The sequence below is a fragment of the Hippopotamus amphibius genome, chromosome 4 (genome assembly GCF_030028045.1).
Source record: "Hippopotamus amphibius kiboko isolate mHipAmp2 chromosome 4, mHipAmp2.hap2, whole genome shotgun sequence".
NCBI lineage: Eukaryota > Metazoa > Chordata > Mammalia > Artiodactyla > Hippopotamidae > Hippopotamus > Hippopotamus amphibius.
In genome coordinates, this window is record NC_080189.1 from 78658288 (window position 1) to 78677777 (window position 19490).

The window sequence follows — 19490 nt, forward strand, 5'->3', positions numbered from 1 at the left end:
CTCTATCAACAGATGAATGGCTAAACAAAATACAGTATTTACATACTGTGGAATATTACTCAGCCCTAAAAAAGGAGGTAATCCTGTCACATGCTGTAACATATGAAGACGTTATGCCAAGTGAAATAAGCTGGTCACGGAAAGACAAACACTGTATAATTCCACTTATACGAGGTACTCAGAGTAGCCAAATTCAGAGAAAGAAAAGCTGGGATGGTTGCCAGAGACTGGGGAGGGGGAGAAATGGGGAGCTATTGTCTAATGTGCACAGCTTCAGTTTTGCAAGATGAAGAAGTTCTGGAGATAGGTTGTACAACACCATAAATCTACTCAACAACACTGAATGAACTGTACACTTCAACATGGTTAAGATGGTAAATTTCATGGTATGTGAATTTCCCACAATAAAACCCAAATGTCTTTTCCAAGCCCCGTATCTCACACACCTGGCCAAAAACCTCTTCATTAACCGTGAACGTGAGGTCAAGGATGTCTGTGATGTTGTTGTCCTTCATCCATTGCAAGCTCTGGTGGAATTCCTCATCCAGATACTCCAGGTCACTCAAGTCACAGGGCCTGGGTGCATTCAAAGGGAGAAAGGTAAACAGACTGTTTCAATAAACGGCTGCCCAGACTGCATGCCAAAATGTGGTTCTATCACTCTTAGCTAAAGCACCACAGACGTATTCTAACAATTGGATACTTCTGAATATACTGATGAATCTTTTTAATTCAGTAATTTTTTATTGGAAAAGGATATACTGAGGTGTTTACAATAATAAACACAAATCAATTAATGACTCAGGGACTCTCCATGGCCGTTGGAGGAGAATATCATTTGAAAACAACCAAGTTATAGACAGATCAATTCTTTTTTTTCCCTTGTTCTTCTTCCAGTTTTATTGAGGTATAATTGACACATGGCACTGTGTAAGCTTAAGGTGCACAGCATAATGACTTACATACAAGGACAGATCAATTTTACTTAGCAGTTTCATGCTTATCATGTTACTATATTTATATGAACTGATATAAATTATACTTTATAATTATATCTATTTACTAATTTATATGTTATATGATATTCTCTTATGCTTACATAAAATCTCCAAATGCCTTTTAATTGGACTAAAAGTTTTACTTGATAGCTAAGCACTCAGAAAAGTAAACCACCATAAACCTAACAGAAATGATGAGGGAAAAGCAGGGACAAAAGGGCCAGAGGTGCCAGGGAGGCCAGTGCCTCTGGTCCTACAGGCGGGGCTGGGTGGACACTTACAGTCTCAGGAGTGCCTTATAGAAGGGCCTTGTGAAGAAAGCGTCCAGAAGGTACTGATGGATCAGAGCCAGGCCGAGGATTCGCCCACTAAACCTGAACCTGGAACACAAGCAAGGCAGAGCGGTGTATTGTCATCTGATGTCTTTCTTCATAAACTCATCTTGCCAATTGACCAAAGGGAGGCACCCTTTCGTCTCTTCTTCTTTACCATAAACCATGGCTGTGAACTTGGTATGTACTAAAGGAACCCTCCTCTCCCCCAACTCCCCGAATAGAGTCATTTTGCTGGAATCCTCTTCTCAGACCTGAGAGTATAAAGATCCAAGAGATGAAAAGAGCTGGTGAAAAGGAATTCTGGGACCCTAGACAAACAGTGGTCACTGAACCTGAGCATCCGAACCCAACGATGTGGAAAGTTTCCTGGACCATGCATCCTTACCTATTCAAGCATTCCATAGATACCACGTGAAGGTCTAATGTGTGCCTGACCCTATGCTGGGGGGTGGGGACTTGAGGGTGAATCACATATGGTGGTCGTGTCACGGTCAGTGCGGGGAGGTACGTGGAGTCCCAATGTGGTAAGTGAAGCCTACGTCATCACACATGAAGAACAAGGTCTCTGCTGGGAGAAATGGATCACATATGCCTGGCTACCTCCAGAGGTAAGGGCCTTCAGCGATTTAAATCCTTGTTGGGGCAAACAGCTTCCTGGCATTATTGCTGGCGACCTGCCTAGCTGCATGCTCCCAAGAGCTTGGTACCATTGTTGCCCTGCTCCTAAACCAGCTTCCCGTCTGCCTGGTCTAGCATGCTGGTTCCTTCACCCTGTGCTCTGCCCATCCGCGGTACCTACCTCCATGATTGGGGTCTCTCCTGTCTCTTCCTATCCAACTAGATTTTCACCTAAGCATAGACTTAGTTGTGACTTTTCTCAGATCCTCCCAGTTAGAATTTCCAGCTAATCCATCTCCATGACCTTTCATGGGGCTCTTTTTAGATCCAAAAGATTTTGTACCCTATAACTGCTATAAAAGTGGTTTAAATGAATAGATTATTAGATCCTGTAATAAGCGTAATCATAAACAGCACTTCAAATTGCCATTTTTAAAGTAGTCGATTCTTTTTGCGTGAAATGACATGCAAATATTATTGACCCTAGGGAGACCAAAGGTGAGCAGAACCTCAGGACAGGTGCTATGGGGGCACCGTGGACGGGGAGGCTCATGGAACAGCTGAACATCTTACAGTCCTTCAGGCCAGGGGGCACCATGGGTGCTGCATCCCCCAGTGCTCTTTCCTGACACCCCAATAACCAACAGGTCCCCAATACGGTGGCCACGATCCTGTGTCTAAGAGCACAGTTCACTTCTACCCCATGCAGGCTCACCCACTCTAGTGGACTCTGAGGCACCACAACTGATGCTCCTAACATGGTGTGGGGCTGTGGCCATGCGGTGGAGACGGCAAGACCACCCAACATGGGAAGAGAGCAAACGTCAACAACAGAGGTGCCTGCCAGGAACCTGCCTCCCTTGGAGGCAGCCCTGGAAGGCCTAGTAAAGAGAAATGGTCACCTCAGCAGGCAGTAGTGTCCGCAGAAATGGAGCAGATGCAAATATTACACGAGAATACGACTTTCAGCTCAATGTTAAAAAATGGACTACCTCAATAAATTGTAAATTCTCCAGCAAGATATAAATTATTCAAATCTAGTCAAGAAGAAGTAAAAACTTAAATAGACAAAGATAGCATAAACTAGAAAACTTAGAGGAAAAAGGACTATATTCAAAATTGATGCTGGGGCTGTCCACATATGGACAGAAAACACTCCTGCTATTTAAATCGTTCCAGAAACCAGGAAAGGGTAGAAAACTTCTTATTCATCATTATGAGCTACCATAACCACAAAGTGGAATCCAGAAAATAGTAAAGGAAACTAAAGACATCTCACTTATACATAAAAAAGTCATAAATAAAACGCAAGAGAAAGTACCAGTCCATTCCCTGAATAATGCCAGATGATTAAGGATGTTTGATTTTAGGAAGCTAAGGACGGTTTACTGTTAGGCATTCTATTATTAAAATTAATTATGATGTTAAGAGACAAAAATCATGTGGCTTTTCTCTCTTTTCCTTTTGTTAGAAGCTGAAAAGTTATTTGAAATTATTCACCATCTATTATGTCACTTATATGTGGGATCTAAAAAAATGACACAAATGAACTTCTTTATAAAACATAAGCAGGCTCATAGACTTAGAAAACAAACTTATGGTTACCAAAGGGGAAAGGTGGGGGGAAGGGATCAACTAGGAGGTTGGGATTAACATATACACAGTAGTATATAGAAAATAGATAATCAACAAGGCCCTACAGTACAGCACAGTGAACTCTACTCAATACTCTGTAACAACCTGTATGGGAAAAGAATCTGAAAAAGATTATATATATATACATGTCTCTCTGTGTGTGTGTGTATAAATATATATACATGAATCACTTTGCTGTATACCTGAAACTAATACAACACTGTAATTCAACTATATTCCAATATAAAATAAAAATTAAAAAAAAATGGAGTAAAAGGGGACCAAGAAAAAAAATACTCATGATCAATTTCTGAAAAAAAAATCTTTGCAGTAAACCAGGAATAGAAGACTACTTCCTTACATAATAACGAACATTCATCTCGGCATCATGTTTGACAGTGAAAATACAGAAGGATGTTGGTTATCACCACCCTTCACAATATTCCATCAGTTCTAGTCACTGTAGTTCACTACAAGTGAAAAATGGGAAAGAGATTAGAAATAACTTTTATGTAATGCCTATTGGGTCAACACATACTATGTTATCGCATTGATCCTTGCAATAACTCTATTTTATGACTATGGCTATCTTCATTTCACAAGAAATCTAGGGTCAATAATTAGCCCTGGGGGACTTCCCTGGTAGCACAATGGTTAAGAATCTGCCTGCCAATGCAGAGGACATGGGTTCAATCCCTGGGCCAGGAAGATCCCGCAGGCCACGGTGTAACTAAGCCCGTGCACCACAACTACTGAGCCTGCTCTCTAGAGCCCGTGAGCCACAACTACTGAGCCCACATGCTGCAACTACTGAAGCCCATGTGCCTAGAGCCCGTGCTCTGCAACAAGAGAAGCCACTGCAATGAGAAGTCCACACACCTCAATGAAGAGTAGTCCCCGGTTGCTGCAACTAGAGAGAGCCCACGCGCAGCAACAAAGACCCAACGCAGCCAAAAAAAAAAAAGAAAAAAAAGAAAACAAAAATTAGCTCTGAGCAAGTGGTACAGTGGGGAAACTGACCCATATCAGCCTGATGCCAGACCAAGCCTTTACCTTTGTGTCCACTTTGAGAAGCCAGACAGTTATCGAGGTTAATCCTCTGGTCCAGGGGCCGGGCTGCCTGGTGTGTGACCTCGTGCCAGGACTTAACCACCTATTCTTCACTTCTTCTTCTGGAAAACTGCACTGTTCAAGTCATAACTTATTATTTTATGTTGGTTTCCAATACCTCCTTGTGCTAATTAGAAATATTCTGATTCAAGTAAACTTCAACTAGTTTAAGCCAAAGGGGAATTCATTATAAGGTCCTGGTGATGTCTGAAGAAATGCAGGGTCGGGTATACAGTTGGGTGTCAGGTACTGGGGTGACTTCACCCTCCCTCATCTGGTCTCCCCTTGATTCCTCTGTGTGCACATCTGCTCCTTTCTTCTCTCCCACTGCCAACACTGCCCATGTTTTTCAGCCTGGAGTTCAAGCCTCTAGGGACACCAACTTGACTTTCACTGACCTAGGTCCAAATTTCCAGCATGATTCCGTGATTGTTCCAACTCAGGTTGGATGTCCACCCTGGACCAATCCTTATCGGTCAGGAAAGCAGGGTCTGGAGAGGACATCTCAGAGTCTGGTGTCTTGCTCAGCACTTTGAAGCTAGGATCACCATTGCTCACCTCTCCACCAGGGACTGGGATCAGATGGAGGGCAGTAGATGGGGTTGTTTTTAGCACAGGGGACTGCAGTGCAGGCCACAGATGGAGAATTGTTTATTCGTTTTGAATGGGGTCAGGCATAAGATGGAATTTCTAAAGACAAAATTATATTGGTTTCACAGGCTGATGTGGGTGACTAGTAGACCCTTGATTTTTTTTTTTCATAGCTGTGCAAGCAATCCATGATAATGCGGTTTGGCTTATATAAACACAGACAGGATGGCTCGTAGCCAGTCCAGTACATACAGTAAAATATGTTCCAGAGCGATGAACTATGATCTGGGATGTGTTAGTATAGAGCATCATACAGGGACTGTACAATTCAAAGCCAAACAACAGCTTAAAAGGCAGGGATGGGAATGGAAAATCTTTCCCAGCTAATGAACTGCCCTGACAATCTCATGAATGAGAAAACATCTTCCAGTGCTTGTGCATCTCATCCATTTATCTCATCCAGCTCGAACAACACCTTGCTGGGAAACTGGCTGTGCTTGTTGTCAACACACTTGTAAATGTGTAGGAATTAGGCGATGGAAAGAAAGTTACTTTTCTTTAGCCTCTGGATTGATCATTGGAGAAACTGTCCAGATAATTTAGGCAACAACAACAAAAGATTTATGTTTTGATCTAAGTTACTTGGCACAAATAAAGAGCCCTAAGGCTCAGTGAAAGTGAGTCCCTATAGAAGGAGCAGCCTCCTCTTCCTCTGCCCACGATAAGCATGTTTTACTTTACTATCCAGGCCCCGGGGTCTCCAGTTGGAGAGAGATGACTGTACAGCAAAATAGCAGGAACCCCATATTTAATAGGGAAAAAAATCCTCTCTATTGAGAGTCAGTCAAATACGGGTCTCGCGAAAAGGCCTGGTCTGTCTTCCTTCAGGGGAGGGTTGTGGACAGCTCACAGATAGGTTTCTCAACCTAATCCCACCCACCCTGCGGTTTGCAGAAACACCCCTTGAACTAAGTTCTTTTCAAATCCTTGGTTTTCAATATATTGTAAGTTTTTGTTTTTTGGTATTACCAACCCCTACCCTCTTGCCAAAGAAAAATAACAGAACTGGGTATTTTTTAGTGTGAAAAAAATATATAAGCGACGGACAACATCAAATAAAAACGCATCAACTCCATCTCCTGAGGTAACGTCCTTGACCCTGCCGGGTCTTTCCCCCAAACATCAACGGTGAGCAACATACACTTATGTTATGGGGTCGCCTTGCCACTCCTGCTCCTTTGAAACTTCTTTTTTCATACCCCAGCACAGCTCAGAGACCCTCCCATATCTGCAAACATAGGTTTTCAACATCCAATTTAAATAAACTCCAAAGTATTTCATTTTCTGAATATTCTACACTTGGTTTAGCCCTTCCTGCTCTGATGGAAACCTAAATGGTTTTCATCTTTACCCATCTGCTCACAGGTATTGGAGTGGAGACAATATACAGCTAGTCAACTCTGGGACCATGGGAGAACCTTTGAAATGGGCAGATGTCACTCTTCAAGCGTCTTCATCAACACATCACCAGACATCTGGGAGGTGAACCTGAGTTGCCTTCAATGAAAGCAACTGCAGCCACTCTGAGCTTTCCTAATGATGCTGAGGTCTCCCTCAAAGTAACCAATGTTAATGGCAAGGGTTCATCTCACTTCTACCTGGGTTTTGCACGTTGCAGTGAGCGTTCAAAGGATGCAGGTTCACAAATTTTCAGCATGTCTTCCCACATGGCTTAAAAGGCCCAGCAAAGACTTGACTCTCCCCTTGAATGGATTACTCTTTGTTGATTCATTACTCTTTGGGAAGTTGGCCAATAATCCAAGAAAGGCAGTGTGGTGGGGAGGACAACATTGCAAGCTCTGATGTCAGGCTGCCTCGGTTTAACTGTGTTACATGTGTGACTTTGGGCAAGCTGCTTACCATTCTTAGGCCTCAGTTTTCTCATCTTCACAATGGGATCATAATGGTACCTACTCTATAGGGCAACTTTCTAAGAGGCTGAAAGGTTTTGCCCAGGGACTAGTGGAGGTCAATCTACCTGGGTGTTTATCCAAAGACTGGCATGCCTGATCCCTTTTCCAGGCTCATGACCCTAGGGCTACACACCCAGGCCTGGTCAAAGGATGAGAATGTGGATTGGACCAATGGACTAGCCTGCACTTTCCTGCTGTTGCAGAACTGCGAACTTACAGACAGCACTCACGTATCGCAGTGCCTGGCATGGGTAAGGGCACAATCCAGATGTCCTGAATGAAAGTAAATCGAAAGTTATCATCTGGTTCTATTCCAGTGGATAAACTGTACAAACCTACTGGAAATTTCTGAGGCATCATTTGAAGCCTGCTCGATGAGGTTAATTGTTCACATTTTCAATATCTAGAGTAGGTCTCTCCCCAGAAAGATGGACAGAAAGACCAAACTGCAGAGAAGACTTGAGGTCACGGAGTCAACGTGTGAACGGATGTGATGAATGTTTTACACCCAGAAGCTGAACTAGCAGGTCTCTCCCTCCCTTCCTCTCTTCCCCCTCCTTCTTTCTAACGAAACTTTGCGTGGGAATATGTTTTAGCAGGAGGTTAGGATGTAATGATCTCATGGTGTACTTTTCAACCGATTCTTCAAAAAAAGCAGTTTGCATAATGGCAAAAAATTCGGCCAGGAAGTCTGGGAGAGGGATTTCTTGTTCACAGGTCAGATTTATGGAAGGGAAAGCAGGATGGTTTGCCAAGTGAAGAAAATAAAAGACCTAATTACACAGCATTGTAAATCAACTATACTTCAATAAAATTTTAAAAAAAGACCTAATTACCCTGGAAGGACATTTGATAGTACAATAAAACCCTTTTAAAAGGCTTCTAGTTAATCCATTTATATGAAAGTGATAGAAAAATGGAATAACACCCTCAGTGCAGGGCCCAGGCAACATTTCAAGTCTGAAAGGTTCTGCTGTGGTGTTTCTGGTAGATTGAGCCCCTGGCACAGAACTGGGGCCCCTAATAATTGTCTCATGGTGTCTCTTGGTTCCGGTAAACTTTGCAGGCTCTTCTTGAAGCCATCAGTTTCTCTCTGCATGACTCTTGGCTTCTGCATCTTTTCATGCATCACCACTAAGTATCAGAGATACTCCCTCTACCAGCTTCAGCCTTGAGGAACCCAAAGCTGGCCCCATCTCCTGCCTTCCTGCCTGGAAAGGGTGTAAGATGGTATATTAGGGAGTTGTAAAGAGCTGGACACTTGGTGATAATGTCCTTGGCTGTCTTTGGTGAGGGGATGGGGGACAGGCAGATACAAGAGGAGCTGGCAGGACACTGAGGTCTGCTCAAAACCCAGCACACAGACTTGGATGGCTTCTTTCAAATGCCATGACCTCTTCTGGAGCACAAACGCCTGTCAGAACCAGCACTGCACTGGCAAATCCCAGCGGCTCAAGAGTCCTTTGTTGAGTCATTGAATGAAGCCAGAGGGCTGCTAAAACTGCTTGGGGGCCTGAATGCCCCCAGGCCACCGTCCCAATGGCCTGCTTCCCAAGCTATGACTCTGTGACTGCACCTGCCTATGCACGGCCTACCTCCTGCAGACTGACAGCTGAGTTCTAGAAGGTTCTCTCTACAGCAGTCATGTTTTCCATCTTTGCTTTTTTGGGGCTCTTTCCCTGTCACTGCTTCCCTGGCAGTGGACCAGGACTTGCAGAGGTTAAGGTTCTTTAAGAGGTCCTTACGGTTCTCAAAAGAGCAGAGCCAGTTCCTTAACTGTAGCATGGTTAACATTTGCTGTCCTGTGCCCTGCAGGGTGTTTCATACCACCCCTGGCCTCTGCCCACTAGATGCCAGTACCATTCATCCCCTCCAAGTTGTGATCACCAAAAACTGTCTCTAGACATTGCCAAATGTCCCCTGGGGGGTGGGGGCTGGGGCATAACCACCCCCCTCAGGAGCAGGATAGCCTGATAGGTGGTTATAGTCTCCTTTCTGACACGTGGGTACTGTTTGCCTCTCCTGGGCCCTCAGAGGCAATGAAGGGTCACAACCTCCAGGCTTTGTTCTCCACTCTGCACATACCTGAGCAGTTTTCATCACTTCCTGCATCTCTAAAGTGTGTCTTCCTACTCCACCAAACATGATTTTAGACTCCTACCTAGAACTTGGGCTCTAGGTCTCTCTCGGGAAAAGGATGGAAGGAGAGAATAATTCCTCCCAAACGTACCAGACTGTGTCATCCTTTCTGAGTGGATGATGTCTGATATGAACTAAGAAAAGGGGACTTCCCTGGTAGCACAGTGGTTAAGAATCCACCTGCCAATGGAGGGGACACAGGTTCAATCCCTGGCCCAAGAAGATCCCACGTGACATGGAGCAACTAAGCCCGTGCACCACAACTGCTGAGCCTGTGCTCTAGAGCCTGTGTGTTGCAGCTACTGAGCCCATGTACTGCAACTACTGAAGTCCAAGAGCCTAAAGCTGGTGTTCCAGAACAAGAGAAGCCACCACAACGAGAAGCCCACGCACCTCAACAAAGAGTGGCCCCTGCTCGCCACAACTAGAGAAAGCCTGCATGCAGCAATGAAGACCAAATGCAGCCAAAATTAAAAAAAAAAAAGGAAGGAAGGAAGGGAGAAAGGGAGGAAGGAAGGAAGGAAAGAAAGACAGAGACAGAAAGAGAGAAAGAGAAAGAGAGAGAGAGAGAAAGAAAAAGAAAGAAAGAAAGAAAGAAAAAGAAAGAAAGAAAGAAAGAAAGAAAGAAAGAAAGAAAGAAAGAAAGAAAGAAAGGGGAGTGAGTTTCCAGAAGGACTATTATAAGCTGGGAGAATAAAAATGCCCGAGGTGGGATCATATGTGGTTTGCTTGAATAACAATAAAGAGGGCAAAGGGGCTGGACCCTGGAGAGAGAAAGAGAAGATGGGAGAACACGAATTTGGAGAGATTCCCCAGGGGACAGATCATGCAGGGCTTGGCAGGCATAGAAAGGACTGTGGATTGTATTCTGAATGTGATGGGAATCCACTAGAGGTCTCCTGTAGGGCTGATGGGATGAACTGACTGATGCTGGAAATAATGACTCTGGATGCTGCATGGAGAGAGGTGAGGCTTGCAAGAGTGGGAGCAGAGACACCAGTTTAGAGGCTCCTGCAGTAATCCAGGTGAGAGGTGATGGCAGCTGACACTGGTGTGGGGGTGGGGGAGGGGGGCGGTGGAGGTGATGAACTCAGATTCAGGATGTATCTTCATGACAGAGCCAAGAGGATATAGGATATGTTGACGGATTGGATGGGAGATGTGAGAAAAAGAGAGGCATCAAAGACAGTGCATGGTCTTGGGCCAGAGCAATTATGTAGATGTTGGTGCCATCTAGTGAGATGGGAAACACCAGAAGAGAAGGTTTGGAAGAGAAACTTGAGAGTTCTCTTTTAGACCTATTAAGTGTGCAATGCCTGTTAAACATCTGGGTGGAGCTGTTGAGTGGGCAGTTGCACCAATCAGTCAGGATTTCCAGGAACAGGGCCAGGCTGCAGATGTTAATGTGGGGTCATGAGGATGCAGACGATGGAGCTACATGAATTCATGAAGTTGGATGAGATCACCAAGGAAGTGCGTGCTGATGGAGCAGTGGACCAAAGACTGAACCTTAAGCAGTGCAACATCCAGGGATCTGGAAGATGAGGATGGACAGTGAGCTACACCGAGCAGGAAGAGGCAATGAGCTAGGATGGGAACCAAGGGATGCGGACAGTGTTCAGGAAAGACGCAGAGACTGACCATGTCAAGTGTCTCTGAGATCCAATAATAGGAGATCTGAGAGCTGCGCATTGGCTTTGGCAACCTTGATGAGAGCTGTTTCTGTGGCGGGAAAGGGGAGGGAAGGCTGGCTGGAGAGAATGGGAGAAGAGAAAGCAGAGAAAGTGAGCACAGATGACTCTTTGTAGGAATGTTTCTTTAAAGGGGAGCCATGAATCAAAGTGGTAGGTGGAGGAAGGTATGACATCAGAGGAGGCTTGGATTTGTTTTTAAATGCATTTTTAATTTCAACAAATTTACTGACTGCTTCCTCTGTGCCAGGTGCATACAAAGATATGAAAGTAAATGTACAATTCAGTGAGTGGGAGAGACCTAGCAACGCAACATTTTATTAACATGTAGCACGTGCTGTAGAAGAGGGCAGGGAGGTGTGAAAACCCAGAGCAGGGAGACTTAGCTGACTTGGGAGGGATTAAATCTAAGTTGGAGGAGTGATGACTGAGGTGAGCTTTGAAGAATAAGTAGAAACTAGTCTGCTTCAGAAGGGAGGGAAGGGCTTTCCAAGAAAATAAAATCTCATGAGGAAAGAGGCAGGGAACAGAGTGAAATGTGTTTAGAACAGCAAGAAATTCACGAATGACTAAAGCAGAAAGAGGGAGAAGGGGCAAGATCAGGCTGAAGAAAGAGCAAGCAGAAGGTCCTGGAAAGTCTTGTTTTCCATGCCAACGAGTTCAGCCTTTAGATTGTAGAGAACAGGGACCAGCTGAAGGGCTTAAGCAAGGGAGTGACATGCTTGGCATTTTAGAGAAATCAACCTGCAGCCATGGGAGGGATAGATTTGAGAAGGGAGCACATGGGAGGGTATTACAGTATGTCCAGGGAATTGTGGGGAACATTTTAGAGAGAAAATTGGCAGGACAGGAAGCTTTATGTGAGCAGAAGGAGAAGAAGGATGACAGGAAGTGGCTCCTGGGAGAGATTAGATATTAACTTGGAGGAGGATCAAGGTGACGATGTTTAGCAGGGATAAAAGATATAAGTTTGAAGTTCAGCAGAGTGGTCAGAATAAAAACATAGATTTAGAATTCATAGTCTGACATGGAGAGAAGTTTAATCAACAGTAAAACTTTGATTGCTTTGCTATACTTTATGTAAAATTATATCTTTCCATTTATCTGTCCATCTGTCCTTCCATCCATCCACCTACCCACCCATCCATTTATCCGTCCATCAATCTATCCATCAACCCAATAAAAGAGCATGGAAGGACTTAAGTCAAAATATTAATAGCATTTATTTCTGTGTGGGGTTTTTCCTTATGTATATTAAATTTCTTACAATGAATGTGGATTACTGACGATAAAATTAAATTTGTTTATCTACATATAACGGAGATACGAGGAAAACTAGAAGACATTGGTGTTTCAGAATTGAAGGGAGTAGATTTTCAGGTAGAAGTCCACATCATTGCAGTGATGTTTCCATTAAGGTAGGGAGGGTAATAGTCCCCTAAGTTTGCGATTAGGTGGTCTCTATTGATCAAGGAAAGAGTAATTTTGGTGCTGAATACTGAAGTCAGATTTCAGTAGGTGAAGGAGAGAATAAGGGAAAGGAGCCGGGGGAGAAGGTAAAATATAAAGATGGATGAGAAAGAGAAAGCTGCTGGAGCAAGGACCCGGAGATGGAAACAAATGGAGCCAGAGCCTCAGTGGGAGATCTGCCTGGACCGGGAGGAGGGTGATACAGGGAAGCATTAGGGTCGGGTGGGTATCTGTAGTAGCCGTGGGAAATGGAGGTGGCCCCCTTAGAGCTTCCACTTCAGTAAAATCTGAAGCAGCTCCTCAAAGTGAGGGGTCTGGTTGGTACAGGCTTTCAGGTGAGTGGAATGAAATATACATCAAAGGACTGGTGAGCTTTGCTGTAGAACCTGCTGAGGTCAGAGAGTATATTTAGAATCATACCGTCTCTCAGGATCATTTCATTTTCTCCGGGGCTGGAGGTGCAGGAAACAGCTCTGGCATTGAACATGGGCGAGTCAGTCATGATATGGATCTGAGGTGGTGTTTTGCCCATCGGCTGGGGTGTAAGCATGGAGGGGAGGGGGAACTACGTGCAGGGGAAGGAGGTGTTCAGGAGGCCTGGGGTGAAGAAAGCCATGCCAGATGGGCAGGGGATGGTGAGTCTGAGGTGCAAATGAACTTGGTGAGCAGCTGCGGTAGGGGGAGGAGGTGGGAACACTGGCTGCAGAATGATGGATGGCAGGATTTTAGAGTTGTCAGTTTCAGACATGGCACAGTTCTGGGTGATAATGAGGCTGGGAGGGCCACTGTGGGAGCAGGTGGCTGGAGTGGAATGTAGGTCAAGGCCACTGGGGCTAGGAAAGTGAGGTCTATTCTTTTTTTTTTTTTTCAATCTACACTAGTATATATTTCTTTGGGTTTTGCTTTTGTTTTTAATTTTTTTATTCAAGTATAGTTGATTTACAATATTGTGAAAATTTCAGGTATATAGCACAGTGATTCAGTTATACATATATGAGGGTGAGTCAAAAATTATCCACACTCTGGGTATATTAAAACTTCTATAAATTCTATAGCTAGCGTGCGGCTAATTTTTGACTCTCCCTCGTGCATATACACATATCTATTCTTTTTCTGATTCTTTTCCCTTGTAAGTTATATAATATTGAGTATAGTTCCCTGTGCTATACAGTAGGAAGTTAGGCCTATTCTCTACACCACCTTTACTCAGATAATGTTTCAAGGAGTGGGAAAATCATTACTTCCCTCATGCTCCCCCAAATTGTTTAAATATTGCAGATGTTAGGCCTCATTTATACTTAGCTTTCATAGTTTTCCTGTGTGTGGGAACAGCACTGCAAATTAGCTGAGAGAGCTTGAAGTTTTCTTCATCTGTCAACACAAGATAATGACAGGATATGATCTTCTGATTGTTAATTAGCAACTGAAACGAATGTCTAGCCCTGGTGCCTGCCAAGGACCCTCCATTAAAATCAGCTCTGCAGGGGGAAAAGGAGTAAGACCAGGGCTGCTTGCCTCCTAAACAGGGCAACATGGTGGGCCAAATGGGCGACTCCCTTCCAGAGAAAGCTCTTCTAAAAGTATATTATGCAGATTATCTGTATCTGTAGTGGGTTGAACGTGCCCCCCAAAGATGCATCCTCTTCCTCAACCCTGGGACCTGTGCATGTGACCGCATTTGGAAAAAGCATTCTTACATACATCATTAAGGATCCCAAGATGTGATCACCTTGGATTATCCAGATGGGCCCTAAACCCACTGACAAATATCCTTATAAGAGACAGAAGAGGAGAAGACACAGAAAGCGAGGAAAACACCATGAGAAGACAGAAGCAGAGACAGAAGCGGTGCAGCTATAAGCCAAGGAATGCCCGGAGTCACCAGGAGCTGAATGAGGCAAGGAAGGATTCTCCCCTAGAGACCCTAGAGGGAACAAGTTCTTGCCGACACCTCAATCTTGGACTTCTGGCTTCCAGAACAGAGAATACCCAGTTTGTGGTGATTTTCTACGGTATCTCTTGCAAAGTAATATAGTACCCAATGCAAAGGCTACCCCTCTTCCTTTGTCTTCTGGGAAACATATTCCTGTACAGTGTATAAATTGACCACTAAAGTCATATATTTAATTTCATGCAAGAGGAGAATTTATCTAATTTTCAATGATATGTAGAGTCTGGGTCCATGCCCAGAATTATATAGAAAAGTTAACCAAAACATGCTGCTTGTCTGGAGAATTAAAGTGTTCTAAGATGTGCTATATCCTCATCTAACTGTGTAGAACAGGGAGGTGAAGGTTTAAAAAGCCTTAATTATCTGAACTGCACAGACCAGAGAATAAAGGAATAGCAGTGTCGCTGTGATCCAAGCAGAACCCATAGTGCCCTAGTGACCCTTTAACTGTTGTGTGCTTCTCTTGCCTGTGACACATTAAGAAATGCACAGTATTACACAAAAACCGAGTCAGGTTAGAAAAATAATCAATTTGATATAACCTAAACAACTTTTAGGTCCTTCCTCCCTCCCTCCCTTCCTTTCTCTTTCTTTCTTTCAACAAATCATAATGAGGTACCCATCAATTTTGAGGCACTGTCTAGTTGCTGGGGTACTTAACACAACAGACAAGGCTCCCGAGCTTCCATGGAGCATACAGCCTAGTGAAATTATGGTTCAGGAAATTATCAGAGTTACTGAACTACTACCTAAGTCTCAACTGAAATGACATTCTGTAATTTCCACATGACTGGCAAAATAATAATGGCTCTGACAACATCACATTCTCATGCTACGCAAAAGTGTAAGTACTGGTACAACCACATGCCAGGAATACCTGAAGCTATTTAAGTAATTGGTTCTGAATTAATTGCATTGGTAGAGGGAAAGTATGGGAACACACACAGTGTAATAAATCTACATGATGTCAGGGCTTGCGACTATTCTATTTGGCTTTATTGCTTTGAAGATTTATCTCCTGATTATATTTTTCTTTATACAATAGAATTAGTTGATATTCCTTGAGATTAGAATATAAGGAGAAAGTCCCTAGAAGTCTGGATAGTAGGGAAAGCCAATCTTGAAGTCTATATTTACTACTCCTCATCTGAAACCTGGAAGTCCTTCTTGTCCCTTTGTCCCCACAGAGGTCCCAAGGCATCTCTCTGGTCTGTTCCCAGCCTGTGCCTGAGGGTCTGTCTCCTGGATTACATCACATACTTTCTTAGATGTCTAGAGTGATTCCCACGTATCTTTCACATAGATATTCCTAATCATTGGGTTTATACGTCTCCACCATCTATCACCCTTCTCAGATCCTGAGATCACTTGGGTACCTTCATCCTGTTCTCAACTTGACTAGGGTTGAACGTTTGTCCTTGGTCCACCTGTGCAAATGGCTTTTTCAACACTTTTTCCAGACAGCTTTACTCTTCTCAACTTCTGAAATCTATTCCAGGTGGTTGACACTGGCCCTGGCCCTCCATTCACTCCAAATTCTGTTGAAGTCAAACTCTTCACCCTTCCCACTGCTCTGAACATATATTTCCTCTAATGAAGTTGAGGCTAAACAGAAAATAAACCTTTGTATTTTCATATAACCTACATTAAAAAACCTCTTCCAATAGACAAAAAGTCTTTTGAAGTTGAGATGTTGTTGACTCTGTTAATTCTATTTGGTATTTAAACAAATCAAAAAATAAACACATCTCATGGAAAGCACATCCTTCAATGACTTAACCGATAGTTTCAATTTAAAATTTTTATACTTAGAAAGAGTCAAGCCTAAGGATTTCTCAGCCACGATATTGACCACATATTGTAATTTATTCTCAGGCTTGTACTATTACTAGAGTACTTTCATTTCCTTTGTCCTGGAAGCAAATTTTTAAGGTGGGCAGCATCCCTTTCCATTGACTTAAGCTGTAACGTAACAAAAAAGTTTGAGTCACGTAATCAAAGCATAATTTTTAATCCCCAGGTTACACATTAGGATTCTTGAAGTAAGGTAATGTAAACAGTCTGGTCAAATTAATTCACTTTGATTCTTTTGAAACCTTTGCTCGGTTTAAATTCTAACGCACCAGGGAAATCAGGAGAACAGGAAATGGCATCTCCCATCTCTGTGCAGCAGAGAAGCTTCTTCCACACCTCCACCGGTGGTCCCTTATACAATGTGATGTCACTTCTTTTCCAATAATATAAGCATACAGGAGAGCTTAAGGGGAGATCAGAGCCCCCAAACCCAGATTTCTATGATGGGAACTTTTTTTTTTTAAGTCCTTTCAGTGCTAGGTCTACAAGGCATGTCACGACCTCTCCACTTTTCTCTTCCCATCGACAAATAAGGGATGATAACATTCAATTGCCCTTACCGACCTTGAGGGAGAATTTAGAAAAGAGTAATTTAATGTTAATAGGTTCTTTGAAGATGAAAAAGCACTCCATAATTGCTAACTTTATTATATTTAAAAAATCCATCTCAAAGACACTCCTCTTCCCTTATGCTTGTCACTTTGATTAATTAAAAATAATTATCCTTTCTCAACCTCATTATTTAAAGGCATTAAATACGAGGTTCCCACACGATGTCTGTTTCCATGCTTTACCCAGTACTACTGCCTCCATTTTTGGACCTTCATGTTTTCTAACTTCTCACATATTGGTAAATGGAGTGAAAATCTGTCACTCCTGCCTAGGGTGATTTCATTTCTTTGTGTGAAAACTGCACCGACCTCTAGCTTTCTTATTCTCATGCTCTCTGCAGGGCTCCTGAAGCTGCCAGTATCTACGGCAGTGTTTTCTCAGGGGTAGCGATCCTTCCTTTGGCATCAGGGTCCCTGGTGTGCTGTTCAAATATAGGTACCTGGAGATTAGACGCTCTGTGGGATGGGTCCTGGGAATGTGCATTTAAAGCAAGTTCTGCAGTTGGACTAAAGTTGGAGGACCACAGATTCCAAGTCCCTCATTCTTTGCTTTTTTTTTTAATGGTAGTTCTATTTTTAGTGTTTTTTTTTTTTTTAGCTCTTTATTGGAGTATAATTGCTTTACACTGTTGTGCCAATTTTTGCTGTACAACAAAGTGAATCAGCTGTATTTATACGTATATCCCCATATCCCCCCCTCCCGTGACTCCTTCCCACCCTCCCTATTCCACCCCTCTAAGTCATCACCTTTTTTCTTTTTTAAGATGGAAAAAAAATGGTCTGAAAGTCGGAAGTGAAGTTCTGCCTTAGGCATCAGCCACTGAGTTTTGGGCATGGGTACCTGAGAAGGATGGAGCTCAAAGACCTGCCTCTTCCCAAAGCAGAGGATGTGAAGTGTCCAGCTTGGCCTCCTCTCAGCCCAGGAACTTGCATCCATGCCTCCTTCTGCCCCATTAAACAGGGGAGGGGCTCTTCCTTTTGTCTCGAGCTAATCCCCTTCTTGTGTCACCAGCCTGTAAGTGGTGATGCTTGCCGGGTGTTTCCCTCTAGTCCAGAGGAAGAAGGGCTGCCCTGGTTTCAGAGTTTCTCTCCTCACTTGTGCCATAGATGCCCTTCCCTCCCGCCTCCTCAGGGCTCCTGTCCCAACAGTGTTCAGCCCTCTCTTATAATTCAACTCTTTTCCTCTCTTCTTACATTGTCTCCTCAAAACCTTTGCACATGGGACTTCTCTGGTGGAACAGTGGTTACCATTGCAGGCGACGTGGGTTTGATCCCTGGTCTGGGAAGATCCCACAGGCCCTGGAGCAGCTAAGCCCGTGTGCCACAACTACTGAGCCTGCAGGGCACAACCACTGAACCCGTGTGCTGCAACTAGTGAAGCCCAAGTGCCTAAGCCCTTGGTGCTCCACAACAAGAGAAGCCACCTCAATGAGAAGCCTGCACACGGCAACGAGGAGTAACCCCTGCTCGCCACAACTAGAGAAAGCCCTCGTGCAGCAATGAGGACCCAACACAGACAAAACAAAAAACAAAACAAAAACCCCCGCCACCCTGCCCCCAAAAAACCCCCCAAAACCCTTGCACCCTTCAAGCTGCCCCACCCAACTGAGCTTCCAGAAAGAGCAGTGATCAGGGCTACAGATGGCTAATACAAATTAAAACAAGCAGAGCTCCCTCTGGAATGTGAACACAGTACAAACAGCAGGGGCAGGTGCCAGCAAACACACGTCCTCGCTATGGGGCTGTTCTGGAGTAAGTGTTCAGGAAATGGAGTCTCATTTCTTTGCTGCTCCCTGTACTTACAGAACGACATTCCCTGCTCCCATGCCACACCCGGCGCGGTCTGCATTCCCTCTGCTGGGTGCACATTCCTGCCAGCTGAGTTCAGGCTTTGGCCTTCAGCTAGTCTCCCATCTCCACAGCTAATTGTGGGTTTGGCTCGGTCCTGGCATCCCCACCAGCCGTTTGCTCTGTAATTGTTCCCTCCTGGTCTGTGGGAGGACTGAGGCGTGGCATCTGGCCCTCCTGCACATGCAGGCCTGCTGGGAGGGACCGAGCGGCCTGCAGCTGGGCGGGTGGCAGAACCACCTGCCTGAACACTCCCTGCCCCCACCATCCCAACCACCCAGGAACGCAGTGGGAATCCTGATTCCCAAGGGGTGTGGCCTCGCTCCAACCTCTGTCCTGGAAGGAGGCTGGGAGGCAACTGTCCTGGGAAGCAAATGATGAAAGTAAGTGGGAAAATTACTACTAAAGAGCACTAACTAATTTCACTTCTATGAAGTTCTAGAGCAAACAAAGAAAACAGGTGCTGAAAATATCTATTCAGTGGTTTCAGGGAGTTGCGAGCGGTCAGGGACACACTGGGAGGGACCACAAGAAGATTTTTGAGGTGCTAGAAAAATTCTGTATCGTTATAAGGGTACAGGCTATAAATGTATATGCATCTGTCAAAAATATACAGATAAAGTTTGTGCATGTAACATGTAAATTCTACTTGAAAAAATCAAATTC

At 44.1% G+C, this 19490-nt stretch overlaps 1 protein-coding gene across 1 annotated transcript in view; it reads right to left on the reverse strand.

Annotated features, from left to right (window-relative positions):
* Positions 1-19490, reverse strand: part of HECW1 (HECT, C2 and WW domain containing E3 ubiquitin protein ligase 1) — a 250113-nt gene that overhangs the window by 14913 nt on the left and 215710 nt on the right. Inside the window, exons 22-23 of the mRNA XM_057731731.1 lie at positions 1280-1378; positions 447-576 (exon numbers count right to left, since the gene is read on the reverse strand). Of these exons, the coding sequence (XP_057587714.1) occupies positions 447-576; positions 1280-1378 (229 nt within the window). The remainder of the gene's footprint in view (positions 1-446; positions 577-1279; positions 1379-19490) is intronic.